General features: G+C 56.2%; 2 protein-coding genes across 6 annotated transcripts in view; both read left to right on the plus strand.

The window, feature by feature from the left end:
• DCST1 (DC-STAMP domain containing 1) overlaps positions 1 to 12,967 on the plus strand; it is a 22,651-nt gene extending 9,684 nt beyond the window's left edge. The window contains exons 5-17 of the mRNA XM_049880669.1: positions 2,535 to 2,663; positions 3,016 to 3,155; positions 3,895 to 4,111; positions 4,209 to 4,352; positions 4,910 to 5,031; positions 5,435 to 5,592; positions 8,377 to 8,476; positions 8,609 to 8,704; positions 8,817 to 8,943; positions 9,349 to 9,465; positions 9,996 to 10,138; positions 10,275 to 10,388; positions 12,716 to 12,967. Coding sequence (XP_049736626.1) covers positions 2,535 to 2,663; positions 3,016 to 3,155; positions 3,895 to 4,111; positions 4,209 to 4,352; positions 4,910 to 5,031; positions 5,435 to 5,592; positions 8,377 to 8,476; positions 8,609 to 8,704; positions 8,817 to 8,943; positions 9,349 to 9,465; positions 9,996 to 10,138; positions 10,275 to 10,388; positions 12,716 to 12,967 — 1,859 coding nt within the window. The remainder of the gene's footprint in view (positions 1 to 2,534; positions 2,664 to 3,015; positions 3,156 to 3,894; positions 4,112 to 4,208; positions 4,353 to 4,909; positions 5,032 to 5,434; positions 5,593 to 8,376; positions 8,477 to 8,608; positions 8,705 to 8,816; positions 8,944 to 9,348; positions 9,466 to 9,995; positions 10,139 to 10,274; positions 10,389 to 12,715) is intronic.
• Positions 12,968 to 13,432: 465 nt separating this feature from the next.
• ADAM15 (ADAM metallopeptidase domain 15) lies at positions 13,433 to 24,127 on the plus strand. 5 transcript variants are annotated; one of them, XM_049880675.1, is made up of 23 exons: positions 13,433 to 13,614; positions 14,766 to 14,869; positions 15,528 to 15,604; positions 16,009 to 16,087; positions 16,268 to 16,344; positions 16,435 to 16,627; positions 17,803 to 17,868; positions 17,951 to 18,019; positions 18,098 to 18,267; positions 18,407 to 18,491; positions 18,945 to 19,093; positions 19,177 to 19,351; positions 19,607 to 19,699; positions 19,829 to 20,130; positions 20,214 to 20,409; positions 20,663 to 20,740; positions 21,168 to 21,240; positions 21,474 to 21,612; positions 22,011 to 22,080; positions 22,719 to 22,793; positions 23,208 to 23,279; positions 23,550 to 23,674; positions 23,770 to 24,127. In XM_049880675.1, the coding sequence occupies exons 1-23, from the start codon at positions 13,536 to 13,538 to the stop codon at positions 23,810 to 23,812; spliced, it is 2,589 nt and encodes an 862-aa protein (XP_049736632.1). In that variant the 5' UTR covers positions 13,433 to 13,535; the 3' UTR covers positions 23,813 to 24,127. The 5 variants fall into 5 exon arrangements, with proteins under 5 accessions (XP_049736632.1, XP_049736633.1, XP_049736634.1 ...); XM_049880676.1 differs by having other exon boundaries at positions 22,722 to 22,793; XM_049880677.1 differs by lacking the exon at positions 23,208 to 23,279.
• The last annotated feature ends 976 nt before the right edge of the window (positions 24,128 to 25,103 follow it).

A 25,103-nucleotide genomic window follows, 5' to 3' on the forward strand; every position in this document is an offset into this window, starting at 1 on the left:
CTCACATCCATTACTCCCTTGTATCTTCCCCCTCTTCCCCTTTAGCCCTCAGCTCAGACTTGATCCTCCATGGGGTCCTGCAGTAGAGAGGGGGCATGGCCTGCTCTTTCACTTTTTTCTCCACTTCCTTCCCCTTCTGGCTTTTCAGATGTCAGAACAGGGAACTGGAATAATTAGAGGAAAAGGGACAAGAGTCTTAAATCACCAATGCTGTTATAGCTCCACTGCTGGTGCCCTCTGTGTGGCAGGTGCCCACAGGCTGGCTATCTCAGGGGCCCATTTGTGGGCTCTTTGGAGGCTCTGTATCCTGCTGAGGGCAGTTCTCTTTGGCTGACCACAGATGAAGCCAGCTTAGCTCTTTCAGACAACCCACAGCCTCTTCCTTTTGGACCCCCTCCCCTAGCAGCTGCCCTCTTGGGTGGAGAACCTCTCAGAAGGCTCTAGGCCTGCCGCCCTCCACAATGTCCACTTGCCTCAGAAGAAATGCACATATCCTTTCCCTTGTGGCATCCCTCTGTCCCACCATTGCAGGCTAGTTTTAGAGTTCTCCAGATGAGAGAAACACGTACCAGTCTCCACGCTCTCATTGCCCTCCAGGCTCCTGCTGAGTTCTCCCATAGCCCTGGAGTGGCCCCGAGAAGTTCTGTGGCTGGTCAGGAGTCCAGCCTAGAAATGATGAGCAAGGCTCCCCTGCCCGCAGCACCAGTCTCCGAAGGGTCCTCTTGGAGCACCTCACTTGACAGGAGGAAGGGAACACCCATCCTTCCCGTGGACTCTCCTCCTAGGGCTGCCTACTCCAATAGCTTCTCTCCACTTCCAAAAACTTCAGATTTCTGGTCTTCTCTTTATGTAGACTAGTGAGGGTCGAAGGGTAGGAGACTAGTTTTGCTCTCTTTGTAAGCCCACAGAGGATGCCTACGGCTCCCTGGGGCTCTTTAGAATGTAGGGCATCTAGGTATCCACTGGTTGTCCTCAGCTTGAATCTTTGTCTAAAAGACCAAGCCAACCTGACATTTCCCTTTCAATGCCCTGTTATACCATGATTGGGTTAGGCAGATCCAGATTTACCCCCTGGGGCCAGGGCAGGACCAGACCATTGCTCTTAAACAAAACCCAAGTTGTGTTAGCAAGGAGGAAGGTTGAAAAAAACTGTTGGGTGGCACCAGACAAGGTTTGCAACAAACCTGTATGACTAGGTGGAGCCAGCCATGTAAAGAATAGGGGGAGGAGTGCTCCTGGCGAGGGGAACAACCAGGGCAAGGACCTGAGAGGAGGAATCAGCTTGGCATATTCAAGGAACACAAGAAGGCCCATGTGGGTGGACACAGTGGGTGAAAGGGCCGAGTAGCATGAGATCACCTCAGCAGGTAGGCAGGGGCCAGATCCCAAGGGCCTGTAGACCATGACGATAAGGGAGGTAGGATTTTATCCCAAGTGTGGTAGGAAGTCACTGGTTTTAAGCAGGGAAGGGACATGACCTGATTTATGTTTGGACAAGCTCACTCTGGCTGCTGTGTGAAAACTGAAGTAGAAGGTGGTGAGAGAGAAAGAAGGGAGGCTCGTTAGGAGGCTATCATCCAAGTGAGAGACGATCTGGGCTCTATGAGGGCAGTGGAGATGAGGGAAGTGTAAGGGTTTGGGATTTGCTTTGGCCAGCGTTGAGCAAACACACCATCATCAGAGGGATCTTCTAGGTTCCCTGACCAGCTTGTGCTGTTCCTTCAGCCTGGAATGCCGTCTGCTCCTCCTAACAACACTTACTCATCTTCCAGACCCAGCTGATGCATCATCTCCTTTGTCCAGCCTTCCCAGCCCCACCCCTCCCTGCAGAAATGCCCACTCCCTCCTTGGCTCCCACAGCTGTTTATAAGCACCTCCCTTGTGCACTTAGCACATCGCTGTAGTCATTTGTTTACTCATCTGTCTCTGTCCCTGGATTATGAGCTTCCAGGAGCTCACTGCCTCGCAGCGACCATGGGGAGACACATGTGAAATGGCTAGAATATACCAGGCGGTCCACGATTAAGGACTAACATTAGGGACAGAGATTGTTAGTGCTGTAGGCGTCAGAGCACGGGGGATATCCAGGCGGGCTCTGGCCTCTCCTCTGACTGCTCCGAGCACCAGTGCCTGTTCCCAGAATTTTTCTCTTGCTGTCTGTGCACACTCAGAACCTAGGGTAACTCTGGACCCAGCATGGATCATGAAGTATTGGCCCCCTTCCCTCACAAACACACATACTCATATACACACACAAAGTCAACTACTAACCGTGACTTTTCAATCTCTAACCATCTCTCCCTCCCCTGCCAGAGGCTGGCACACATTTGAACTCTGTAAGTGGCTGTTGAGTGAATCAGTGGTGAATGAATGAATGACGGGATTAGAAGGGCTATCAGAGTCAGTGTAAATGAGGTCAAGGGCAGGATGATGGTGGTTCCATAAGGAATTGTGTCAGGTGGGTGTTCTGATAAACATGGTGGACAAGGCAGCTTCCTCACCCTGCCCCACCCCATCCTGGGCTCTCCTGACAGGCTTGGGGGCCATGGGCTGGGGCACCTCCCCTCACATTCGCTGCGCCAGCCTCCTGATAGTACCCAAGATGTTGGGCAAAGAGGGCAGGCTCTTTGTGCTGGGATACGCCTTGGCTGCCATCTATGAAGGTGAGTGTGGGTCCCTGGGTGCTGGTTAGTGGCATTAAAGAAGTGACCCTGGGTGGCCCATCCAGTGGGAGCCAGTCCTGGTGAAGGAGAAAGGACGGGGAGGCAGGAGCCCAGGTTCTAATCCCAGCCGCTCCAACTTGCTGTATGCCCTTGAGAGTTCCTCCCTGTGTCTGGGACACCTTCATTTGCACAAGTGAAAAAAGCAAGGGTTGAATGAGATGGCCTCTCACAGTTTCTCAGGCCCATCATTGTGCTGTTCTAGAAGGTGGTCACTGCAGAGCGGGAGCTAGGGGTGGGCTTTTAAAAGTACTGGCTCCAGGCGGAGTCAAACCATCAGGGCCTCTTCCCCCAGGGCCAGTGGCTAATCTGCGTTACAACCTCAACGAGGTGATAGCATCGCTGGGCTGTACTGTGGAGCTGCAGATCAACAACACCCGAGCGGCCTGGCGTACCTCCACAGCCCCCCTGCGGGCAGTGTTCAAGGACCTGCTGGTCAGGACGGCACACGGGCAGGCCCTGGGGTCCCTCTTCCCAGAGGCCAAGATGACTTGGACTGGGGAGTTATGACCCTGGATTTACAGTTTCCTAAGGGGGCATTTTTGCAGGACTGATCCCAAGCATTGCAGATGGTGCCCTGTCCCTGGACACTAAAGGCCAGGAGAGCCCCCCAGTCGTTGGGACAACCTGCAATTCCCCATACACATTTCCAAACACCTGGGTGGGCAGTATTCTGGGCAGCTGAACTACAATGTTAGGAAATCGAGGTCCTTGGCCTTGAGGAGTTCCAGGGGAACTTGAAGACCAGGGGGCTAAGGAATGGAGTATTAGAGTGCTGGAGATTGGGAGTTTGGGAGAGTTGGGAAGATGGGCCTGAGGGGCTTGGGCATTGGGGGCGCTGAGAGGGCATGATGGTTTGAGAAATTAGTGATGAAGGGTGAAGTCTAAGGATATAGGGAATCAGTGGCTAGCAAGGATCTGGGGCAGAAGACGTGAGGGGGAGCTGAGAGTCTCTGAGGTGGGCAGAACAGAAGCACAGGGCATTAGATGAGGCAGCTGGAAGGACTATGGACAGTGGGAAATTTGAGGCAAGTGGCTGTGTCTCGGGGCCTAGGCTCCCAATAGCATAGGGTAGGAGCCCAAAGCTTGGTTGATGTGGGGAGGACAGGCTGTCAGAATGGAACTTCCAGAATGGAACTGCAGAGCTCACCCATCCCTTCCTAACCACCCCCAGGGCAGCAAAGACTCATTGAAAGCTGAGACTCTCAACATCTCCAACTCCTTTGAGGACCTGGATGCCCAGGTGAAGAGTGAGGCTGGCTTCAAGCTGGAGGATGCCACAGATTCAGAGGAGACAGTCTGGGATGTAGAGACCCGCCAGGCCCCAGCCTCCAGACAACCCCTCTCCACGCAGAAGATGTTTGAGCTGAAAACCAAGCTGCGTTGCTCCTGTGAGGGTGTCCCTGGGTGGGGCAGGGCAGGGTAGGCTAGGCTATGGGGCCAGGTCAGGCTGTGGGGACCTCAGACACCCCTTGGCCCTTCCTGCAGATGTGGTGAGCAAGGCTGTACTCAGCTGCCAACGCTGGTTTGACCGAAAGCACGAACAGTGCATGCAACGCATCTGGGTCCCACTCTTCAACCACCTGCTCTGCCTACCCATGAAGTTCAAGTTTCTCTGTAGCATCACCAAAGGTGGGGAGCACCAGGGCTGGGGGAGTTGTGTTCTTGGGGACAATGGGTAGGTGTGTGGCAAGGAAAGCAATCAAGCAGAGGGTCTGGGTTCTCTGAAGATACCTTCGCCCTCAGAGCCCAGCTCCTTCACTGACTGGTGTGCCCCAGAGTAAGTCACAACAAAGCTCTGAGCTTCATCTCTCCATCTGAAAGATGAGCATAGTAGTAGCACTTATCCCATTAGGGGTTTTTGAGGATTTAAGAGGATAATACATGTGAAGCAGGTAGCAGAGCTGACGCACTGGAATCGCTCTACAAATGTTGGCTATCATCACTGGTATTCGTTATGGTTATGGACAGGTGAAAAAATTGGGGGGGGGGGAGCGGATCAGGCCTTGTTCCTGGGAAGAAGAATCCAAGGACAGCGGAGATGGGGAAGCCTCAATGTGGAAGAAAGTCATGGCAGAGAGACAAAAGCTCAGGATGTAGGAGATCACAGGAGAGGAGGAGGCAGGCCAGCTGGGCCCAGGCCTGGTAGCTGGCAGGAGAGGCCCTGACCTGGTCCCACTGCCCACCAGTGATGGAAGTCTGGTGTCGTAATCGCATCCCAGTGGAAGGCAACTTTGGACAGACCTACGACTCACTCAACCAGTCTGTTCATAGCCTGACTGGGGAATTTTCAGCCAATATTAACCTAAAGGTAAAGGGTGGGGGCATGGGGGGGATAGGGAGTAGGAGGAGGACATTGGGGAGAAGGGCATGAGGACAGGCAAGCAAAACAGGTAACAGGAAACAGGTGACTGGGTGTGAAGGAGAGGGTCAAGGAGGGGATGGTACTAAGCCAGGTGTTAGAGTTGGGTGGCAGGGAGAGGGACAGAGGTGAGTCTGGGGAATGTGTGGGCCTGGGCGGCCAGGTGTGAGATGGCATCAGCTAATACAGGTGTGGGAGAGCAAGATTGTGTCAAGGAGGGTGGCGAGCAGAAGGAAGCAACAATTCCTGAAGGTCTGGAGGACCAAGAAGATGTGAGTCGGACACCATGCAGAGGCCTGGCCTGGGCCTGGCGGGCAGTGCAGGCTGAGTCTGCCCCTTTGCCGCCCACCAGGAGGAGAAGCAGGCTGGAGTGCTGGGCCTCAACTCAAGCTGGGAGCACATGAGCACTGAGGTGCGGAACTACGTGCGCAGCCAGGAGGCCCGGCTGGAGTGGACCCTGGGACTGCTGCAGGTGCTGCTGTCCTGCACTTTCCTGCTGGTCTTACACACGTGAGCCATGAGCCCCCACCCCAGCAGTCCCTGCCCGAAGGAAGCTTCCAGAACCTACCCCTTACTCTGAACCCAAATGTTTGCTTTTAGCTTTGCCTTTTTATAAGGTGGGGTTCACTGTTTACACAAAATTAAAAAAGGAAATGTGAACATTTTGTAAGAAGAAATGTTACCCATGTTTCCGCTGCCTTGAAAGGGCAGCCTTCTTCATGTATCTACCTTGCTCCAGCTTTTATCCCAAAGCTGACTTTTTTTACATTTGACTTTTGATTTTTTTTCTTGCCCTTCATATTCCCCTTGGCTCTGACTTTGTGCCATTTTTATCGTCCGATTTTGCTTTCATTTTCTCCCGCCTGCTGCGTTGGCAGCGACTTTCCCTCCTTTTGGACCAAAGTCCTCAACCCCACCCAGCCCGGCGTCCAGCTGGGCTGCCCTAGGCCTCACTCTTGCGCCCTTGCTGACCTCTGGACCCTCTACTTCCTGTCTCCACCCCAAATGCCTGAGCTGGGCAGGGGCTGGGCAAGGGCAGTTACAGGGGCTCTTGCTTTGTCTGTTCCTGTTTGTAGGGCCTAGAGTGACTGCAGATTATGTGTGTACTTAGGGCCCTCTGAGGGGACAAAGATAAATGAGCCATAGTCCTGCCCTCAAGAAGCTCATGGCCTAGTTGGGGAGGCAAGAGCAAACAAGCAAACAAAAAAAAAAACAGTTGCTGTCGAGTCAATGTTGACTCACGGGGTGCAGAATGGAACTGCACTCCATAGGGTTTTCAAGGCTGTCACCTTTCAGAAGCAGATCACCAGGCCTTACTTACAAGGCACCTCTGGGTCAGTTCAACCCCCAACCTTCTGGTTAGTAGTCAAGAGCTTAACTGTTTTTGCCACCTAGGGCACTGGAAGCAAGAGAGGCCCCACAAAACAGAGAATGGTTCAAGGGCCATACTATGGACTAGCTATCATGGTTCAAGGGGCATACTATGGCCTGGCAATCGTGGTTCAAGGGCCATGCTATGGTCTGGCTATTGTGGTTCAAGGGTCATGCTACGGACTGGCTATCAAGACAGGTGTGAGTGCCGAGGAGGGGCTTCCAGGGTCGCTGCCCCTGGAAGGGGTACAACTGGGCTCCCAAAGGCTGCAGATGGGGAATCGTGGTCAAGAAAAGGAAGTGAGTTTTCTTGGGCAAGGATCCTGGCATCTGTGGAGTGTAGAAGGCAGAGCCTGGGATGGAGGACTGGGCTGAGGGTGGGCATGGCCAAAACAGTCTAGAAAGTCCTGCAGGGAGCCTCAACTTTACGGTCACAGGAAGAACTGGGGCAAGTTGGAGGCAGGGAGGCCAGGATGCGTTAGAGGTTAAGGGGCCTGGCTGTGGTGGGACGTGGCAGCAAGGTGGCCTGAGACGGAAGAAGAAGGGGAAAGGTGTGGCAGGTCTCAGAGCCAGCTTGGACAGGAAAGGAGCCACAGAGTCAAAAGTCACAGGTTTTCAGCCTGGAGGTCATGCACTGAGAGGCAGAGCAGGCCAGTGGGTGGGGCCAGGACTCAGGAGGCCCAGGTGCAGCAGCAGCAGCAGGTCTCTCCACAAGGGGGCGCTCACAGTCTATCTTTGCATTTATAGCTATTACTATCTTAAAGGCAAAGATGTGGATTTTTATTGGGTCCCAGAACCAATAGCATTGGAACTTCAGTTTCACAGCTTACATAGCTTATTTCATGTTCTTTTACAGTTAGTTCTAAACACATTTTCAACAATTAACATTTCTTCTTTAGGAAACTGAAGCATTATATCGGGATTTTGGGAGATACTTGGAAGACAGCTACACACACACACACACACACGCACGCACACATGCACACACGGACAGGGATGTGCACACACAGGATATGCACACGCACACATGCACACACGGACAGGGATGTGCACACACGCATGCACACACACATGCACACATGGACAGGGATGGGCACACACGCACACACAGACGGGGTGTGCACACATGCACGCATGCACACGTGCACACACAGACAGGATGTGCACACACACGTGCACACACGGACAGGGATGTGCACACACGCATGCACACACACATGCACACATGGACAGGGATGGGCACACACGCACACACAGACGGGGTGTGCACACATGCACGCATGCACACGTGCACACACAGACAGGATGTGCACACACACACGTGCACACACGGACAGGGATGTGCGCACACACAGACACCACACTATAGTGCTCAAGGGGAGCCAGGGAGGAGCAGGCGTCTGTCAGAGGAGAAGGGAGATGGTGGTTCGGGGTGACTTTAGATTGAGGTGACCTACAGGACATGTTTTGCAGCCTCAGCTGAGAGGTGGGGGCTCCAGAGGTGAATGTGGGAGTCCGTGGATTAGGTGCCTCCTGCAACCTTGAGAGGTTGTCAGTTGCTGCACCTTTGCTCCTGCTGTTTCCTCTGCTTGATATTCATTCTGTAAAGTTCACGCCTGTGAACTTCCCCTACCTCACACGCACGCCCCTGCACTTACAGGACTCCCAGCCCGACAGGCTAACCACACCCTCCTCTGAGCCCCCACTGAGCTTCTACTTGCCCCTGCTAAGTCTCCTCAGTTGTGTACGTACTTTCTCGTTATCCCCATTGTCGAGCACAATGCCTAGGATATGCGTGGTGCTCGATAAAGGATGGTTGGCCAGTTGAATAAATGACTGGCTGTGTCTCAAGGAAGCCCATGGTTGGGGATGGAGGAAAACCTGAAGAAGGAAATGGAGACATCCCTGTCTGTCCACCCACAGGTCCTTCTCCTACGTGGACAGCTATAACCAGGACATTCGCTTTGACAACATCTACATCAGCACCTACTTCTGTCAGATTGATGAACGCAGGAAGAAGCTAGTGGGTAGACACAGTCCTGCCTCAGGGCACCCTGCCATGTGGCCTGTGTGGCCTTCCCGCTCCAGGAGGGCAGAGGGGAGAGGGCAGAGGGCTGTTGGGGTTCCTCACTGTATGCACATCATTTCCCCCCAGGGCAAACGGACTCTGCTGCCGCTCCGCAAAGCCGAGGAGAAATTCGTCATCTTTCCCTGCAAGCCCACAATTCAGGCCTCAGAAATGAAAAATGCGGTGAGGAAGGCGTGGGGGGCATGCATCTGCAAGGTGGAGGGCATAAGGCATCAGAGTGCACATGCCAAGCAGGCCACACTACCCAGGCCCGCCACTCTTGCTGCTTGAGCAGGTTAGGGAGCTCCTGGAGTCGGTGCCGGTTCTGCTGCTGCTGCTGGTGCTGTGTGGGCTGGACTGGGCTCTCTACTCCATCTTCGACACCATCCGCCATCACTCCTTCCTGCAGTACTCCTTCCGCAGTGAGCTTAGCCCCCACTCTTGGCTCCAGACCCTCTTGTCCAACTCAGCCCCAAGAGGCACCCCACACACATGAACTCCAACCCCTGTGCAGCCACCTCACCCCAATTCTCCCAATTTTGTCTTCTCCTTCTACTTATTCTGCTCCCCTTCTCTGACTCAGCCCCTTCCTGACCTTCTCAAGGTCAAATCTCAGCCTGGCAGCTGTCGCTGGGAGCTTTAGTCCCCACCCTTTGCATCTAAAAGAGAAAGGGGTTAGGTTCCCCGAAATGATGGGAAGTTCCGTGCAGCTGGAGGTATTTCTCTGCCTGGACCCCTCCCCTACATCCAGCCCCCATCCTGTCCCATCCCCTTAACCCCTACTTTTTCCTGATACCCCTCACCTCTGGCCCCACCCCTGACCTCAGGCAGTCATAAACTGGAGGTGAAAGTGGAAGGAGACTCCATGCTCGCCCGGCTTCTCCGGAAAACCATTGGGGCCCTGAACACCTCCTCAGAGACAGTGGTGGAATCAAACAACATGCGTGAGTGATGTGACAAGTCTGTATCAGAGGAATTGAGCGTTGTGGTGGGGAGTGGGCAGAGGTCAAAAGACTTCAAGGTAAAGAGTTGGGGGACTGGGCTTGAGTGTGGAGAGATGTGTGTCACCGGGCTCGGGTTGGGTAAATCAGAGGGCTGGCAGGCTTGAAGAGTGGAGGATGACAAGCTGGGTGACAACAATCTGGGGACTGCAGCCATGGGGTCAGAGGGTAGAGGTTCTAGCCTTCTGGTGCAGTGCTGTCCAATAGAACTTTCTGCCATGATACTTATGTTTTAGATCTGCCTCCCACTAAGCAAATAGCCTCATGTGCCTATCCCACCCAGTGCCCTATGTGCCTAGTGGCTACCATATTGACAGCGCAGCTCTGGAGGGTGAGGGGCAGGCAGGAGGAGAGCAGGTGAATCAAAGGCCAGACCTACACATCCCACTGAGGTGGAAAGTCCAACCCCGGGCTGCCCTGTCCCTTGGATGGCCCTGGCCAGACCCCTGATAGGCTTACCTCCCTAACCCCAGCTTGCCTGCCCCAGCCTGAGAGCATGGATGCCCAAGCCTACCTCCGGGCTGCACTACCAATTGGCCTGCTAGTGTGTCTCTGCCTGCTCCAGGCTTTTGGCTACCGGCTCCGGAGGGTCATCGCAGCCTTCTACTTTCCCAAGGTGTGCCCCTCCCCAGACCTCCCCACCTCTCCACACACACACACACCAATCCGCACCCAGCTCCCTAGCAACCCCACTCTTTGAGGGCTGTCCTTTCTCCTCTGCACTGCCACTATCAGTGACCCCCCCCCCTCAGCGAGAGAAGAAGCGGATCTTGTTCTTCTACAATGAGCTACTGAGGAAGAGAGCAGCCTTCACCAAACTGAGGAGGGCCGCCATTATGAGGCGGGCCCAACAGCAGAGGGCTCCAGTAAGTCCAGGCCTGCACTCTTGCCAGCTCCCAAAGAGGCCGGAGACCTGTGGGGTGTTGTGGGGAGGGGGGGGCATCTTTCTTCTGTCCACCCAGCACCCACCAAAGGCCTCAGGCCTCCTCGAGTCAGTGAGTTCTTATCTGGTGCATGCTAAGGGCCCTGGTCATCCAGCTCCAGAAGGCCAAGGCGATGTCCCTTTCTGTACCCCAGGATCCAGCCCAGCCAGATACTCACTGGACCATTGGACAGAAAACAGACAAGGGGAATCAGGCTTGATCCAGTCTGGTCAGAGGACAGCAAGAGGGGCTCACCAGAAGCAGGGGGCCCAAGGCAAAGCCACTGTGCTCCTGACAGGGCTGCAGACCAGAAGCTCAATACACTTCAGAGGAGGGGGTGTAGGCAGGTGGACCAGGGATCAGGAAGGCCTGATGAAGGGGCACACGGTATATGGAAAGAGCATGGAGTCAGAAGGGTAGGTTCCTTCCAGTCCATACTCCATCATCAGGCTGTATGATCTTGGCCAAGGTCCTCACTGGGCCTTAGTTTCCTGCTCCGAAGAATAGGGAGGTTGGACAGATCTGTCAGGCCTGCTCACCAGAGAACAGTGTGTTCAGTGGTCCTATGTGGGGCTGTGACACCAGGGAGCCTGGGTTTGAATCCTGGCTCCTCCCTTTACTACAATGACAGCTGTATGACCTTGAGTATGTTACTTAATCTCCGTGCCTTGGTTTTCCCCTTTTGTAAAATGGCATTAACTACTTCATCTGGTTGTTGGAAGGGTTATATGAGTTCACATACATAAAGCACTGTCAAGGTGCTGGCGTGTAGCAAGTGCTATATATATGTTAGTTGTCACTGTATGACCCTGGGCAAGTGGCCACCTCTTCAAAGTGATGATGGTGATAACAATATCTCCCATATTATGGTTATTGTTTAAATGAATTTAGTTAGTTCTTAGCATAGGGCCCACCATTGTAAACAGAACAGTGAATGGCAGCCATTCTTGTTTTACCCACCCCTAACAAAGCTCCAGATCCCCCATGGTACACAGTAGAGATGGGCTGAACATCTGATGAAAACAAACATGCTGTGATTCTATGACCTGGCTCTGAAATAAGTTGGATTTTGACGGGCAGATGGAAGTGTGAGGGACATTCATTTCAGGCTGAGGGAAAAGAATATGCAACGACTCAGACACCAAAGGGAATGTCAAGTGTCAGGGCTACTCTAGAGATTAAAATGGCACAGAAGGGGAAGCATTCAGGGAGGGATAAAGTGGAACAGAAGGAATCCCTAGGCAGTGGAAATGATTAAGTGCTGGGCTACTAACTGAAAAGTTGGTGGTTTGAATCCACCCAGAGGTGCCTTCAAAGAAAGGCCTGGGATCTGCTTCTGAAAGGCCACACCCATGAAAATCCTATGGAACATACATGGTTCTTTGCAACACACAGGTAACCAACCATGAGTCAGAATCCACAAGTAGCAACTGGTTGAGTTTTTTTTTTTTTTAAGGTGGAGCAGAGGCTAGAAAGGAACCAGATTATGGAAGGCCTTAAAGGCCAAACCAGGAGTTCTGCCTTTGTCAGGCAAGGCAGTGGGGCCCCTGGAGTTTCTGGAACAAGAGAATGACCTGATAAGGTGGAAAGGAAGGCCTGGCAGTTGTGTGGAGCGATGGTGGGTGGGGAAGCATAACGACTCAGGCTTGTGATGTGAAGTCAGCATACCTGGGGCCAATCCATTAGATCATTTACTTTGGGAAAGTCACTTAATCTTTCTGAGATTCACCTTTCTCATCTGTAAAGTGAGGATAACAATAGTGATAGTCTTATCTGCCCTACTCACTTCTCAGCCTGATGGTGAGATCCAAATAAGATGATTGATTTATGGGAAAGTGCGAATGATAGTTGCTGTTGTTACTGGCTGGAAGAGTCCAGAGGCTGCATCCTCCCACCCTCCATCACGTGAATAGAGTTGGGGAGGGACACTCTCTAGGACCCACATTCATAGCCCCTCCCTTCAGGGGTCTTCTTTGCTCACCCCAGCCCCCTCCAACATGTGGGCACTGTCAGGCCTTACACTTCAGAAAAGGAGCCCTGGTAGCGCAGTGGTTAAAAGCTTGGCTGTTAACCAAAAGGTCAGCAGTCCGAATCCACCTGCGCTCCTTGGGAACCCTATGGGGCGGTTCTACTCTGTCCTCTAGGGTCGCTAGGAGTCTGAATCGACTCGAAGGCAACTGGTTTGGTCTGGTTTGGTTTTTCCAGGCCCCCTAGCTACTCTTCCCCGGCTTGCTCCCCAAGCGGCTCTAAGCCCTCTCACCTCCCAACAGCGCCACCACCTGGTTGACATCCTGCACCGCCGCTGTCCCCTCCTGCGCCGCTGGCTGCGCCGGCGCTGCGTGGTGTGCCTGACACCCGAGACGCCCGAGTCCTACGTGTGCCCGACGCCGGGCTGCGAGGCCGTGTACTGCAGGTCGTGCTGGGTGGACATGCGGCAGCAGTGCCCGGTCTGCACACCCCGCGAGGAGCTCTCCTCCTCCGCCTTCAGCGACAGTAACGACGACGCTACCTATGCGGAATGAAGGGGCATTCCGCCTACTCTCCCAGCCCACTCCTTCCTGTTTAATAAAACGCTTTGAACACTCCTGGTGCCGGCGGCTCGCGGGGGTCCGGAGCCGGGGTGAGCTAGAAGCCGCCTTAGCTGGCAGGCAGAGGGGCCGGCCCGCCCGATCCCCGCAGGCCCGGGCCGCGGCGGGGAGGCCGGGGGGCAGCAAAGCTGCTGGAGAGGGGCTGGGGCCCGGGTCGGCAGGGGCGTGGCGCCCAAACCGGGCAGACCCGGCGTCGGCTCGGAATCGCCACTACCGCCCAGCACCGCACCATCCGCCAAGCAGCTGCGCTGCAGAGCTCCCGCCGAGCCCGCCTGGTGGGGGGAGCCAGCCGTGGGGGCGGAGTCCCGGGTCGGCACCCGGCGCGCGGCGGGGGCGGGCCTTGCTGGGGGCGGAGCCTGGCGCCAGGTCTGGTAGGAGGGGGCGGGGCGGGGCCTGGTAGCTGCGCGGCGCGGCGGGGTGCGCGGAGCAGACCCGGCTGCCGAGGCTCCTCGGCGCGCGGCCCCGCACCTGCTGCCCTAGTCCGGCCCCGGGCGCCGCTGCCATGCGGCTGGCGCTGCTCTGGGCACTGGGGCTCCTGGGTGCAGGCAGCCCTTTGCCCTCCCGGCCGCTCCCAAATACAGGTGAGTCCCGGCCAGAATTGGGCAGAGAGCAGACTGGGAGGGGGCGCTGGGACGTCGAGAGGCATTGGGTATGGGGATCGGCTGGAGACCCTGGGAGAGCTCGACCAGAACGCTGCCAGCGCTGGTCCGCTGTCCGGTCCGAAGGATGGGCAACTTGGCAATGAAGGGGAGAAAAAGGGATGCCAGCGCCCCCCGCTCGGTCGGTTATCTGCGTGGACGCCGCGGACACTTTCAGGCTCCGGTACAAGGCACCAAAGGGCCTGGCCCAGCGCTTGTCACGATCGCGGGAGATGCTCCCTAGAACTGACGTTATTTGCTCCTCTGGGGCCTAGCTGACCGTTCCATCCCGTGCCAGGGCCCCGAGGGAGCTCAGCTCCTAGGGTTTGGCGAAGAGAATTCTTCCTGGACCCTCATCCCAGGCCTGGGCAGCCAGGCACCCATCACCCTGAGACTTGCCACCAGAAGCCTGTCTGAGCGGGAGGGGGCCCTGGAGGAGCCAGGAGAGGGGAGAATTGGCCAGGAAAGAGGCTGGGACACCAGCTCCTCCTTGGAACTTTCACTTCCCGCTGCTGTCTTGGACTGGGGGCCGACAGGGCAGGCGGGGGTGGAGTGTCCGGAGGAGAGAGGGCCATTGTGGTGGGGGGGGGATGCCGGGAGGAAAGAGAGGCAGTGGGGAGCGGGCGTGCCTGACTGGGCATGAGGGGTGTTTAGGGAGGTGGGAGTATTTGCACTGCTCACCCAGAGATGGGCGTTCCCGGCATCTCTGTTGTGAGGGAAGGGGAGGGTGAGTGGGCACCCAGCCACAAGGCTCGCCCAGTCCTGAGAGAAGGCGTTCCTGGGGGGGGATTGAGAGGGAATGGGAACAGGGGGAGGGTCCCGTGAGAATCGGGGATTGGCCTGAGGGGGACAGGGAGGGTTGACAGGCTCAGCTTCTTTCTCTGAGGACTGTGTGGATGGGTTGAAAGGGAGTAAGTTGGAGTGAAGCCCCTTCCCCCTCTCTACTCTCTAAGTTCCAGCACTTTGTGCAGGGGCCCTTCAGACAGAGATAGGATGTGTTGGGGGCTGGGGTGGGGGTCATAGGGGACCAGCCACCCCCAGCCCTGGTACTAATGCTCTCAGCACTCTCTTGGGGTGTTCTGGGGACACTGCAGGTGGCACCATGAAGCAGGAGAGGCCAGAGAGAGTCCTGAGTGGGCCCTTGGAGCCCCAGATCCTTCAGGACTACCTCATGCTCAGCCTAGCAGAGGTGGTTCAGGTGAGCCTCTCTAATAAAAACACAAACACACCCATCACCACCCCATTTCCCCCCTTTTCTCCCCCCCCCCCCAATAACCTGGTGTCTCAAGGACAAACTCTGGCTGAGGAGCAAGGTGAGTGGACCCCATTGCAGCAGGTCCATTCCAGGTCTGGCTGGCTCTCCCACTGCACCCCAGCGCCTGGCTTCACTTATTTCCTCCTCCCCTTTGCATATACATCTGTCTGCCTCAGCCCCACCCAACCCATCCATCTCCACCAGGGAAATTCTCAGGCCAATCTTGTTTTCTTGGTCTCATGGTGTGGATTCTCTCAGTGGGGGGCCTTCTGGGAGAAGGTCAGGGCCTCATCACCACCCCCTCCCCCAATTCTAAAGCTGAGTCAGAGGAAGGGCTGGGGCCTGCGCTGGGTCCTCCACGATGCTTCCTCTCTGAGCAGGAAGTTGAGAAGGGGTGGCTCAGATACCTTCCTTGACCTCCCCACGCAACCCCTCAGAACAATGCCCCAGGCCAGGCAGGGCTTCCTGGTCCCTCCCTCAGGACCCCCACCTCCCCAGTGATCTAATCGTTGGTGCTCTCCTGAGAGCATGAGGTTTTCTGTTGAGAGGGTAGGAGTTGTGGGCAGGGCCAGGGAGGTGACATGCCCTCTGGTGCCCACAGACCAGTCTGCCTGAGGCCCTGCAGATCAAATTGGAGCTGGATGGTGACAGTCATATTCTGGAGCTGCTACAGAATAGGTAATAATGATGGTGGTAACAACAACAACAACATGGCTAACAACTTGTGCAGCATTTACTATGTGCTAGATACTAAGTGCTTCAATTCATTTAATCCTCATAACAAATCTGTAAGGTAGATACTACTGCTATTGTTATCATTATTATACTATCATTATTGTTCTTATTTTATATATGAAGAAGCTAAAGCACAGAGAAGTTAAAAAACTTGCCCAAGGTCACACAGTTAATGTGTAAACCAGATTGGAGCCCAGATAGCCTGGCAGAGTCTGTGGACCAGTCACCACACTCTGCTGCCATGGGGAAAGTAGGAAGGCTGGGGAGTCACCACCTCCAGGCCTCCGAGCCTGTCGCTGCACCACCCTGGAAGGCAACTCTGACACTGTCCTTTCTTCTCTCCACAGGGAGCTGGTCCCAGGCCACCCAACCCTGGTGTGGTACCAGCCTGATGGCACCAGAGTGGTCAGTGAGGGACATACCCTGGTGAGTCAGAATCCCTTGGGCCCTGTTCCTGGCCTGGAGGAAGGAGGGAAGGGGCAACTGGGGGCGCCATCCCTGGAGGATGTGGGAAGATACTGCATAGTTTCACCAACAGGCTGGACTCTTGGGTTTAAATCCTGGCCTGTCCTTCAAGCTGGCATTGATATTGTTTCTCTGCTGTAGGAAAACTGCTGCTACCAGGGAAGTGTGCAAGGCCATGCAGACTCCTGGGTCTCCATCTGCACCTGCTCAGGGCTCAGGTACAGTGAGTGGATTCCATGAAGGTGGAGAGTGAAGAGGCAGGAAGCACACAGCTGAAATGCTCTCCAACTTCCTGCATCTTTCCCTAGGGGCTTGGTGGTCCTGTCCCCAGAGAGAAGCTACACCCTGGAGCTGAGGCCTGGGGACCTTCAGGGTCCTCCCATTATCTCCCGGATCCAAGACCTCATCCTGCCAGGCCATACCTGTGCCCTGAGCTGGGGTGCATCTGTGCCCACTCGAGCTCCACCAGAGCACGCCTTGAGACAGCACCACATTCGCCGGGTAAGGATGAATGGCATGAGAGCTGGGTTTCTGGTGTATGGCAGGATGGCCTCAGGACTCTCAGAGCTATTTCTTAACAGTAACAACAGCCCCTGCTAATGGAAAAATTTCCATATGCCAGGCATTTCATGAATATTATTTCACTTACTCTTCCCAGCAACTCTAGGGTGTAGGTACTGTCAATAGCCTTGTTGCTGTCAAGTTGATTCCGACTCATAGAGACCCTACAGGACAGAGGAGAACTGCCCCATAGGGTTTCCAAGGAGTGGCTGGTGGATTCATACTGCTGACATTTTGGTTAGCGGCCAAGCTCTTAACCACTGCACCACCAGGGCTCTTTGGTACTATCAATAGCTCTATTTTAAAATGAGGAAACCAGCTCAGACAGGTTAAGTGACTTGCCCAAGGCCACACAGCTAATAAATGGTACATCCAGAATTCAAGACATAGGTATTTGACTCAATCTCCTCATCTGTCTTATGATACCATTTACACAGAGCTCTCATCTGGGTATGGTAGTACAGAGTTACTAACCACAAAGCTATAAAAATCCATTTTCCTAATTTATAAAATGGAGATAAAAAAACTACTTACCTTATAGAGTTTCTGTGAAGATTAAATCTATATTTGTGTGTGTATGTGCACGTGTGTGTGTATAAATGCTTGTAACTGTTTCCGGCATACAGTAAGTATGGGATAAACCAGTTGCCATCAAGTCAGCTCTGACTTATGGTGACCCCACACGTGTCAGAGTAGAACTGTGTTCCGTAGGATTTCCCACAGCTGAGTTTTTGGAAGTAGATTGCCAGGCCTTTCTTCTGAGGTGCTTCTGGGTGGATTCTAACCTTTCAGTTAGCAACCAAGTGCATTAGCTATTTGTACCACCTAGGGACTCCAAGATAGTGTGGCTATTGTTATGTAAAATTTGGAGAAAACACTGAGTTTGGAGCTAGAAAAGTAGGTTTTTACTCCCAGCTTTATAACTTACTTATTGGCCCACCCTTGGGCAAGTCCCTTGGCCTCTCTGGCTCTCAGTGGTTACCTGTAAAATGGGACCTTCACCCCCGTCTGTTTGACCACCCAGGGTGGGAGTGGACACAGCTTGGTCAGCCCTACGCAGCTGCCGGCAGTGAGCGGCAGGGTATACCTATGCTCCTTCTTCTCCTTGTCCACAGCGGAGGCGGGATGTGGTGACAGAGACCAAAACTGTTGAATTGGTGATTGTAGCTGACCATTCAGAGGTGAGCCTGCTTGCCCCGGCACATCCTGGCCCACCTCCTGCCAGCCCTGCCGCCTTTCCTGGTGACCTCTCTTGGCCCACAGGTCCAGAGGTACCCAGACTTCCAGCACCTGCTGAACCGCACACTGGAAGTAGCCTTCCTCCTGGACTCAGTGAGTGCCGAGCTGGGCAGCCTCTCTGTGGCCCCCTGACCAAGGGAACCCCTCTCCTGAACCCCAGCTCTCTTTCAGTTCTTCCGGCCCCTGAATGTACGGGTGGCACTAGTGGGCCTGGAGGCCTGGACCCAGGTGGACCTGGTGGAGATAAGCTCGGACCCAAGCGTCACGCTAGACAACTTCCTCCGCTGGCGCCGGACAGAGCTGCTGCCCCGATTACCCCATGACAGTGCCCAGCTGGTGACGTAAGGCCCCCAGGCTCAGCCACCGGCGCCAGCTCTGCCCTGCCCTGACAATTTCATACTCCTTCAACTCTTTACCTAAGGCCCCAAAGCTCTGCCCCCTCAGCTTTGGGCCCTGACCTTTGATCTCTTGATCCCACAGGGCTACTTCATTCTCTGGGCCCATGGTGGGCATGGCCATTCAGAACTCCATCTGCTCTCCTGACTTCTCAGGAGGTGTGAACATGGTGAGGTATTTCCAGGTCTCCCACCCATTCCCACTTCAGTTCACTGAAGGCCCACTACGAAGTTACCCAGCCCCAAAGCTATGGGTTTAGGGGCAGGGGTACATGACACGGTCTCTCCTGTCAGGGAACCCCTCGCTTGTGGCTACTGCATCACCTGTGAGGTCTGTCCATTTTGGGGGGCTGGGGGGTGGTGGGAGCAGCTGAGGTCCAAAGCAGAGCGATCTCCCAGGTGCACACAGTGAGAGCTGGAGGCAGAGCTGGGCTGGAACCCAGGTTTCCTGCCACCCAGGCCTGGGCTCTCCTCCTACTTCAGAAGCAATTAAGGAGGCAGGCAGTGCCAGCTAAGTGCCCAAGAAGTCAGATGAGGTGAGAACAGGAGCAGTCAAGATGAGCTGGGCATCATGGTGGAGGCAGGCTGGGTCTGGACCTGGGGTGTCCCCTCCCCAATGACAGGACCACTCCATAAGCACTATGGGAGTCGCCTCCTCAATAGCCCACGAGTTGGGCCACAGTCTGGGCCTGGACCACGACCTGCCTGGAAGCAGCTGCCCCTGTCCAGGTCCAGCCCCAGCCAAGAAATGCATCATGGAGGCCTCCACTGAGTGAGTAACAGGGATGCAGGGAGGGAATGGGGCAGTGGGCAGGGAGAAATCCACACCTCAACCTTCCTTGCCACACTCCCCAGCTTCCTGCCAGGCTTGAACTTCAGCAACTGCAGCCGACAGGCCCTGGAGAAAGCGCTTCTGGATGGCCTGGGGAGTTGCCTCTTTGAGCGGCCGTCCAGTCTGTCCTCAACAGCCCCTTTCTGTGGAAATATGTTTGTGGAGCCGGGCGAGCAGTGTGACTGTGGCTTCCCAGATGTTAGTCCCCTCACCCAAAACCTTGCCCCACTCACTCCTATGCCCTCACCCTGGCTCATTAGCCCCTCTCCCAGCCTCCCAAGCCTGTGCCCTCTCTGCTTCCTGCAGGGGCCTCCTGAGCCTCTGGCAACCCCGTCTGCAGGGAAGCACATGGGTTGTGGGGCTCTAGCTCTCACTTGCTGGCTTCAGTCTTCTCTGGGAGGACAGGTTGGAGATCAGCTGCAGACCCAGCCTCGTCGTTGCCCTTGCCCACAGGACTGCACTGATCCCTGCTGCGATTACTTCACCTGCCAGCTGAGGCCAGGGGCACAGTGTGCATCCGACGGGCCCTGTTGTCAAAACTGCCAGGTAGGCACAGGCTAGGCTGGCCACCCAGAGCTCCCCTGCCAGGGGCAAGAGTGGGAGGGGTCATTCTGACCTATAAGGCCTGCCTGGATTTGCTCAGCGCCCACACTGATGCTTGTCCAACCTCCACAGTTGCGCCCGGCTGGCTGGCAGTGCCGTCCTTCCAGAGGGGACTGTGACTTGCCCGAGTTCTGCCCAGGAGACAACTCCCAGTGCCCGCCTGACATCAGCCTGGGGGATGGCGAGCCCTGCGCTGGCGGGCAGGCTGTGTGCATGCAAGGGCGTTGTGCCTCCTATGCCCAGCAGTGCCAGGCACTCTGGGGACCCGGGGCCCAGCCTGCAGCACCCCTTTGCCTCCGTACTGCTAATACTCGGGGGGACGCCTTTGGGAACTGCGGGCGTAACCCCAATGGCTATGTGTCCTGTGCCCCTCAGTGAGTAAGGAATGCCGGCTCCTCCTCCGGGTTTGTGGGAGTCTTTGCCCCACCCCCACTGACCGTCTGTACCCTCTTCCCAGAGACGCCATCTGTGGGCAGCTCCAGTGCCAAGGGGGTAGGGCCCAGCCTCTGCTGGGCTCAGCCCGGGACCTAATCTGGGAGATGCTGGAAGCCAATGGAACTCAAATGAATTGCAGTTGGGTGCACCTGGACCTGGGCAATGATGTGATCCAGCCCCTTTTGACTCTGCCTGGCACAGCCTGTGGCCCGGGCCTGGTAAGCAGCCTGGTGGTGGGGAGGACATCTGGACTGAGGCAAGCAGTGCCCAGGCCTCACCAACCACCAGTGTAAAGAGCACAGGAATCTGAAGGGGGTTCTGTTTCTCATATCAGACTGAGCAAAATCCTGTCATCCCACTGAGCTGTGGTTTCCCCATCTGTAAAAGCAGGGGTGTGACTTCAGCCTGTTGGCCTCCAGTCCCAGTAAAGCTTTGTGAGAATGTGATCTTTGTTTTCTCCCCATTGGGCAGGTGTGCATTGACCATCGGTGCCAGCCTGTGGATCTCCTGGGGGCACAGGAGTGTCGAAGCAAATGCCATGGGCATGGGGTGAGCTGGCATGATGCGGAGGGGCAGGAATCCCCTAGGGAGAAAAAAGTCGATGGGCTTTGGAAAAGACATACCTGGGTTCTAATTCCTTGTTCTACTACTTCCTAGCTGTGTGACCTAGGGTAGGTTATTAACCTCTCTGAGCTCAGTTTCCTTACCTGTCAAATGGGCGTAATAATAGTACCCGCTTCATGGGGTACATGAGATGAGTATGAAAGCTTCTAGTGCAGTACCCAGCCTATATAAGGTGCTCAGTAAATGTTACTTTGATCTCATTTTCTCCAGTGTGGCTAAGGGCTCCCTCTCTCCAGGACTCTGGCTCTCTTTCCCCTCCAGATGTAGGAATCGGAGATCTTGAAAAAGCTGGAGACAGGGAAACACAGCCCCAGTATGCAGAGCCCCTGATTGCTCTCCCTGTCCCTCCTAGGTCTGCGACAGCAATAAGCACTGTCACTGCGAGGAGGGATGGGCACCCCCTGACTGCATCACCTGGATCAGAGGTTAACGAGGCCTGGGTTAGAGGGCCAGGAACTGATGGGAGGACAAAGCGGCTCGTCCTTTACCTTCCCCCTTGACCCTCATTTTCTGAACACTTTGCCTCTGGTTCCCTGACTCTGTGTGGTCCCTGACTCCTTAACTTTCCCTGTCATTGACCTCACTCCCTGCCCGCTGCTCCTTCCAGGGTATAGAGTTCCTAACACTTCCCACATTCAAACCTGACCTCACCCCACAGAAACCAGCTCCCTGACCACAGGGCTGCTCCTCAGCCTCCTTTTGTTGCTGGTTCTGGTGCTGCTTGGGGCAAGCTACTGCCACCGTGCCCGCCTGCGCCAGCGACTCTGCCAGCTTAAGGGACCCACCTGCCAATACAGGTACCAGCATCACCTCCCTGCCACCAACTCCCTCCACTGGGGATGCTAGCCCTGCCCTCTCTGCAGCCCCCACCACCCGGTTCCCCTGGACCTTCAGCTTGCTGCTGCCACACTCCATGCACCTCCTTTCCCTACACATGACCCTGTATGCTTCATTTCACATGTCACACCCCTGTGGGGCAGCTGGGATGTCAGGAACCCCCATGCTAGTGGTGTTGGGGCAGTGGGGCCCTCCCTTAGCTGGTCAGCTTCCCCTCCTCACCACTGACTTGGCCTAAACCTCACATAAGCTCCTCTCCAAGGGTCTGGAAAGGGTAACCCCTCTGGAGGGTGGCATATGGGTGGAGAACAGGGTCTGAGCCTGGGCCCTCCCCCTCCTCGCCTTTCTCCATGCTCAGGGCAGCCCAGTCTGGTCCCCCGGCACACCCAGGACCCCCGCAGAGGGCCCTGCTGATGCCAGGCACCAAGGTGAGTCCTGGACGCCAGAGGAGAAGGGGCCCAGCTTGGCCTGGCATCCAGCTTGGGCCCTTGGGTGGGGGAGGCATTGAAGGGTCTAGACCCAAAGAAAGGCTAGCACTGCCCACAGGCCAGTCAGAGGAGGCAGGGCAGCCCAGCACCCCCTCCCTCCCCTTCCCTGGCTGCAGGAGGAGAAGCCCAGTCCAGCCTGCAGTGGGGGAGGGGTGGTCACCTAGAGGAGGGGCTGCTGAGCTCTTTGAGCTGGCCAAGCTGGTGGCTTTGAGAGGTGGGTCTATGTGTACTCCCAGCAGTGGCCCCTGGAGGGCACAAGGGGGGTGGTGCTCAGAATGGCCCTCAGTGCGCCAGGACCTGCCGAGGCCCAGGTTACCCTGTGTAGAAGGGCTGGTGAGTGCCCCTGCCCCCGAGCCCTCTGGACGTGATGACAGGAGTATGCCTGTGAAAGTGGCCTGCATGCCCACTACACCACTGTCACCCCCTCTGCACGTGACTGAATAACTGCATGCACAGACCTGGCTGCCCCTGGGGTCCTGGCTGCCCCTCCCTGAGCACTAACCCCTCTTTGCCCACGTGTGTCTCTCTGCTCCCTCTTTCCCCAACTCTGTGCCCGTCTGCTCCTCCTGCTCTCTCAGCAGACTAGTGCGCTCGGCTTCCCGGCTCCCCCTTCCAGGCCGCTGCCACCTGACCCTGTGCCCAAGAGACTGCAGGTAAATCGGGGCCAGGCCCACCCTGGCCGAGAGCAGGGGGGAGGCTTGATGTTTAACAGCCATTCTCATCCCCCGCTCCCTGCCAGTGGGGATTTTCATTAGGTGACCAGGGTGCCCCTCAGCCCTCAGATATGCTCAGCCCTAGAAGCAGCAAAGGGTGAGCCTCCTGCCTTGGTTTCTACCACCATCTGGTGGGCATTGGCGGGACTGCAGTCATCCAAGCACTCCATGGTGACCCGCCCCTTCCTCCCCTGAAGCATCTCCTGGGATGCACCCAAGCCCTTCGTGCATGCCCCCATTTTCTCCTGCCCCTTAACTGACTGGCTTTGCATGTTGACCTGAACCTCTCATGGGCACCTCTGCATGCCCACTGCCCATGGCTGCACCCTCATGGCCACTGCTCTCTCTGTTCAGGCCGGGCTGGCTGACCGACCCAACCCCCCCACGCGCCCTCTGCCCGCTGACCCTGTGGTGAGGCACCTGAAGGTAACAGTGGGGAGAGAGAAGGGCATGGACCCTCCCCCACCTAAGTCTGTGGTGGTGCTGGTAGCCTTGGCTGTGGTGGCTGTGGCGAAATGCCCCCTCTGCTCCCGAGGGTACATACCCCAGTGGCGCCTTTAATGGTGACAGGTTTGTTTGGAGACAAGGGTGACCTTTGGGTGCCACTCCTAAGCTGGTGTTCCCCAGCGCCAGTGCGTCGAGGGTAGGCAACATGACACCCCCTCCCAAGCCTGTCTACCGCCTTCTCTCTCTCAGTCTCAGGGGCCTGCCAAGCCCCCACCCCCGAGGAAGCCATTGCCTTCCAACCCCCAGGGCCGGCGCCCATTGGATAACCTGGCTAGCCCAGGAACTGGAATTCCCCCCCAGGTGATACCTTCCAGGTAGGCAAGGAGGGGCGCTGAGGATGGGTGGTCCGCCGAGTGGTCTGGCGAAAGGAGACCTCTGACATCCTTTTTTCTGGCTTTCCCTACCCCAGGCCAGCGCCGCCGCCCCCAGCAGTGGCCTCGCTCTACCTCTGACCTCTCCTGAGGGTCTGCCGCCTCCGACCTGGACTTAGGAGGACTGCAAGAGGCGGACCCGCCCACTGGAGTCCCGGCGATGACTGAAGGAGATGACTGACGGAGCCGGAGCCCAGACAAAGCGGAGCAGGTGTCTTAAGACACCAGGCACCACCACGAGCTGTCGAACGACAACCTGCGGACCTGCCACGAGATTGCATTGGGGGCAGAGGAGGGGCTGGGGGCTGAACAGAGCTGAAGGAGGTGAGCACAGCCCGTCACTGCTCCGCTACAATAAACGTGAGATCTTGGAAGCGCGCCTCGGAGCCTATCTGTTCAGGGAAGACTGGGTCACCCCTGCTTGGGTTCCAGGCCTGGCCGCCAGGAGACGCTACTGCCTCAGATGAGGGCGGGCGGGGGTGGGGAGGAAGGAGTACCAGACTGGGTCCGCGTGTGTCCTGGGGATGCTTGCGGCTAGTTTCTAACCAAGTCAGGGATGGCTTTCAGCACCCTCCTATGCCACAGGAAGTTGTACGCCCCTTGCCACCCCCAGCCACTGAGCTCTCAACCCCCCACGCTGCACGGCCGCCGGGGGCGGCTACTGACAAACCAGCTAAGCCGTGGGACCTGTGGTCCCCACTCTCTGACCACTTACTGGGAGAGGTAGATCTGGCTAGAGCTCCCAGAGCCCGGAGCCGGGGCGGAACGGGGTGGCGGCTCCCACGGTCCCAAGGCCATGCACCTGCCTCCTCCCGGTCCCCCGCCCCTACCTGAGGGCTCGAGAACAAAGGTGCTTTGAACAGGACGCAACCACCTCATTACTTCTGGGCTGCCCAGAACGTAGGTGTGGGGAGGAGGGAGACAGGCGCAAACCCTAAGGTGGCATCAGGCGCGCCACCTAAGGCTTTACAGGGAAAGGCGGGTGTCCCAGGAAGCGCTTTGTCCCTTCCAGTCGCTCAATCCCAGTCTGACAGATGTGCAAAAAAGGGGGGGGGGGGAATACGCTGAGGTGGCTGGACAGACCTCATGGACCCTCGCCTGTGCCTCGCTTTCCCCAGTCTGGGGCAAAGGGAGAGCGTTCTTATTTAAAATCTTCCAAGCTTATAATAAGGTGTTCTACCCTGTACTAGTCCAGACACGAAAGATATGACCTCCCTAAAAGAAAAACTCCTGGTTAGTGGAATATGTCCTCCTCCCCCGCCCCCTTGCAGGGACGTCCGGCCTCAGTAGGAGCTCTGCTCAACTGGAGCGCGCTACGGCGCACAGAGAGTTAACACGGAGTTGGCTCCGAGTGGAGGGGCGGTGACGCGCC

Source organism: Elephas maximus, chromosome 3 (assembly GCF_024166365.1).
Source record: "Elephas maximus indicus isolate mEleMax1 chromosome 3, mEleMax1 primary haplotype, whole genome shotgun sequence".
NCBI lineage: Eukaryota > Metazoa > Chordata > Mammalia > Proboscidea > Elephantidae > Elephas > Elephas maximus.

Bases quoted from the DNA above. Each gene is read 5' to 3' on its own strand.
- ADAM15 (XM_049880675.1), top strand. From the start codon at position 13,536: ATGCGGCTGGCGCTGCTCTGGGCACTGGGGCTCCTGGGTGCAGGCAGC. The intron at 18,268-18,406 runs GTAAGGCCCCCA...TTGATCCCACAG, and splicing joins GACAGTGCCCAGCTGGTGAC to GGCTACTTCATTCTCTGGGC. The intron at 19,094-19,176 runs GTGAGTAACAGG...CACACTCCCCAG, and splicing joins ATCATGGAGGCCTCCACTGA to CTTCCTGCCAGGCTTGAACT.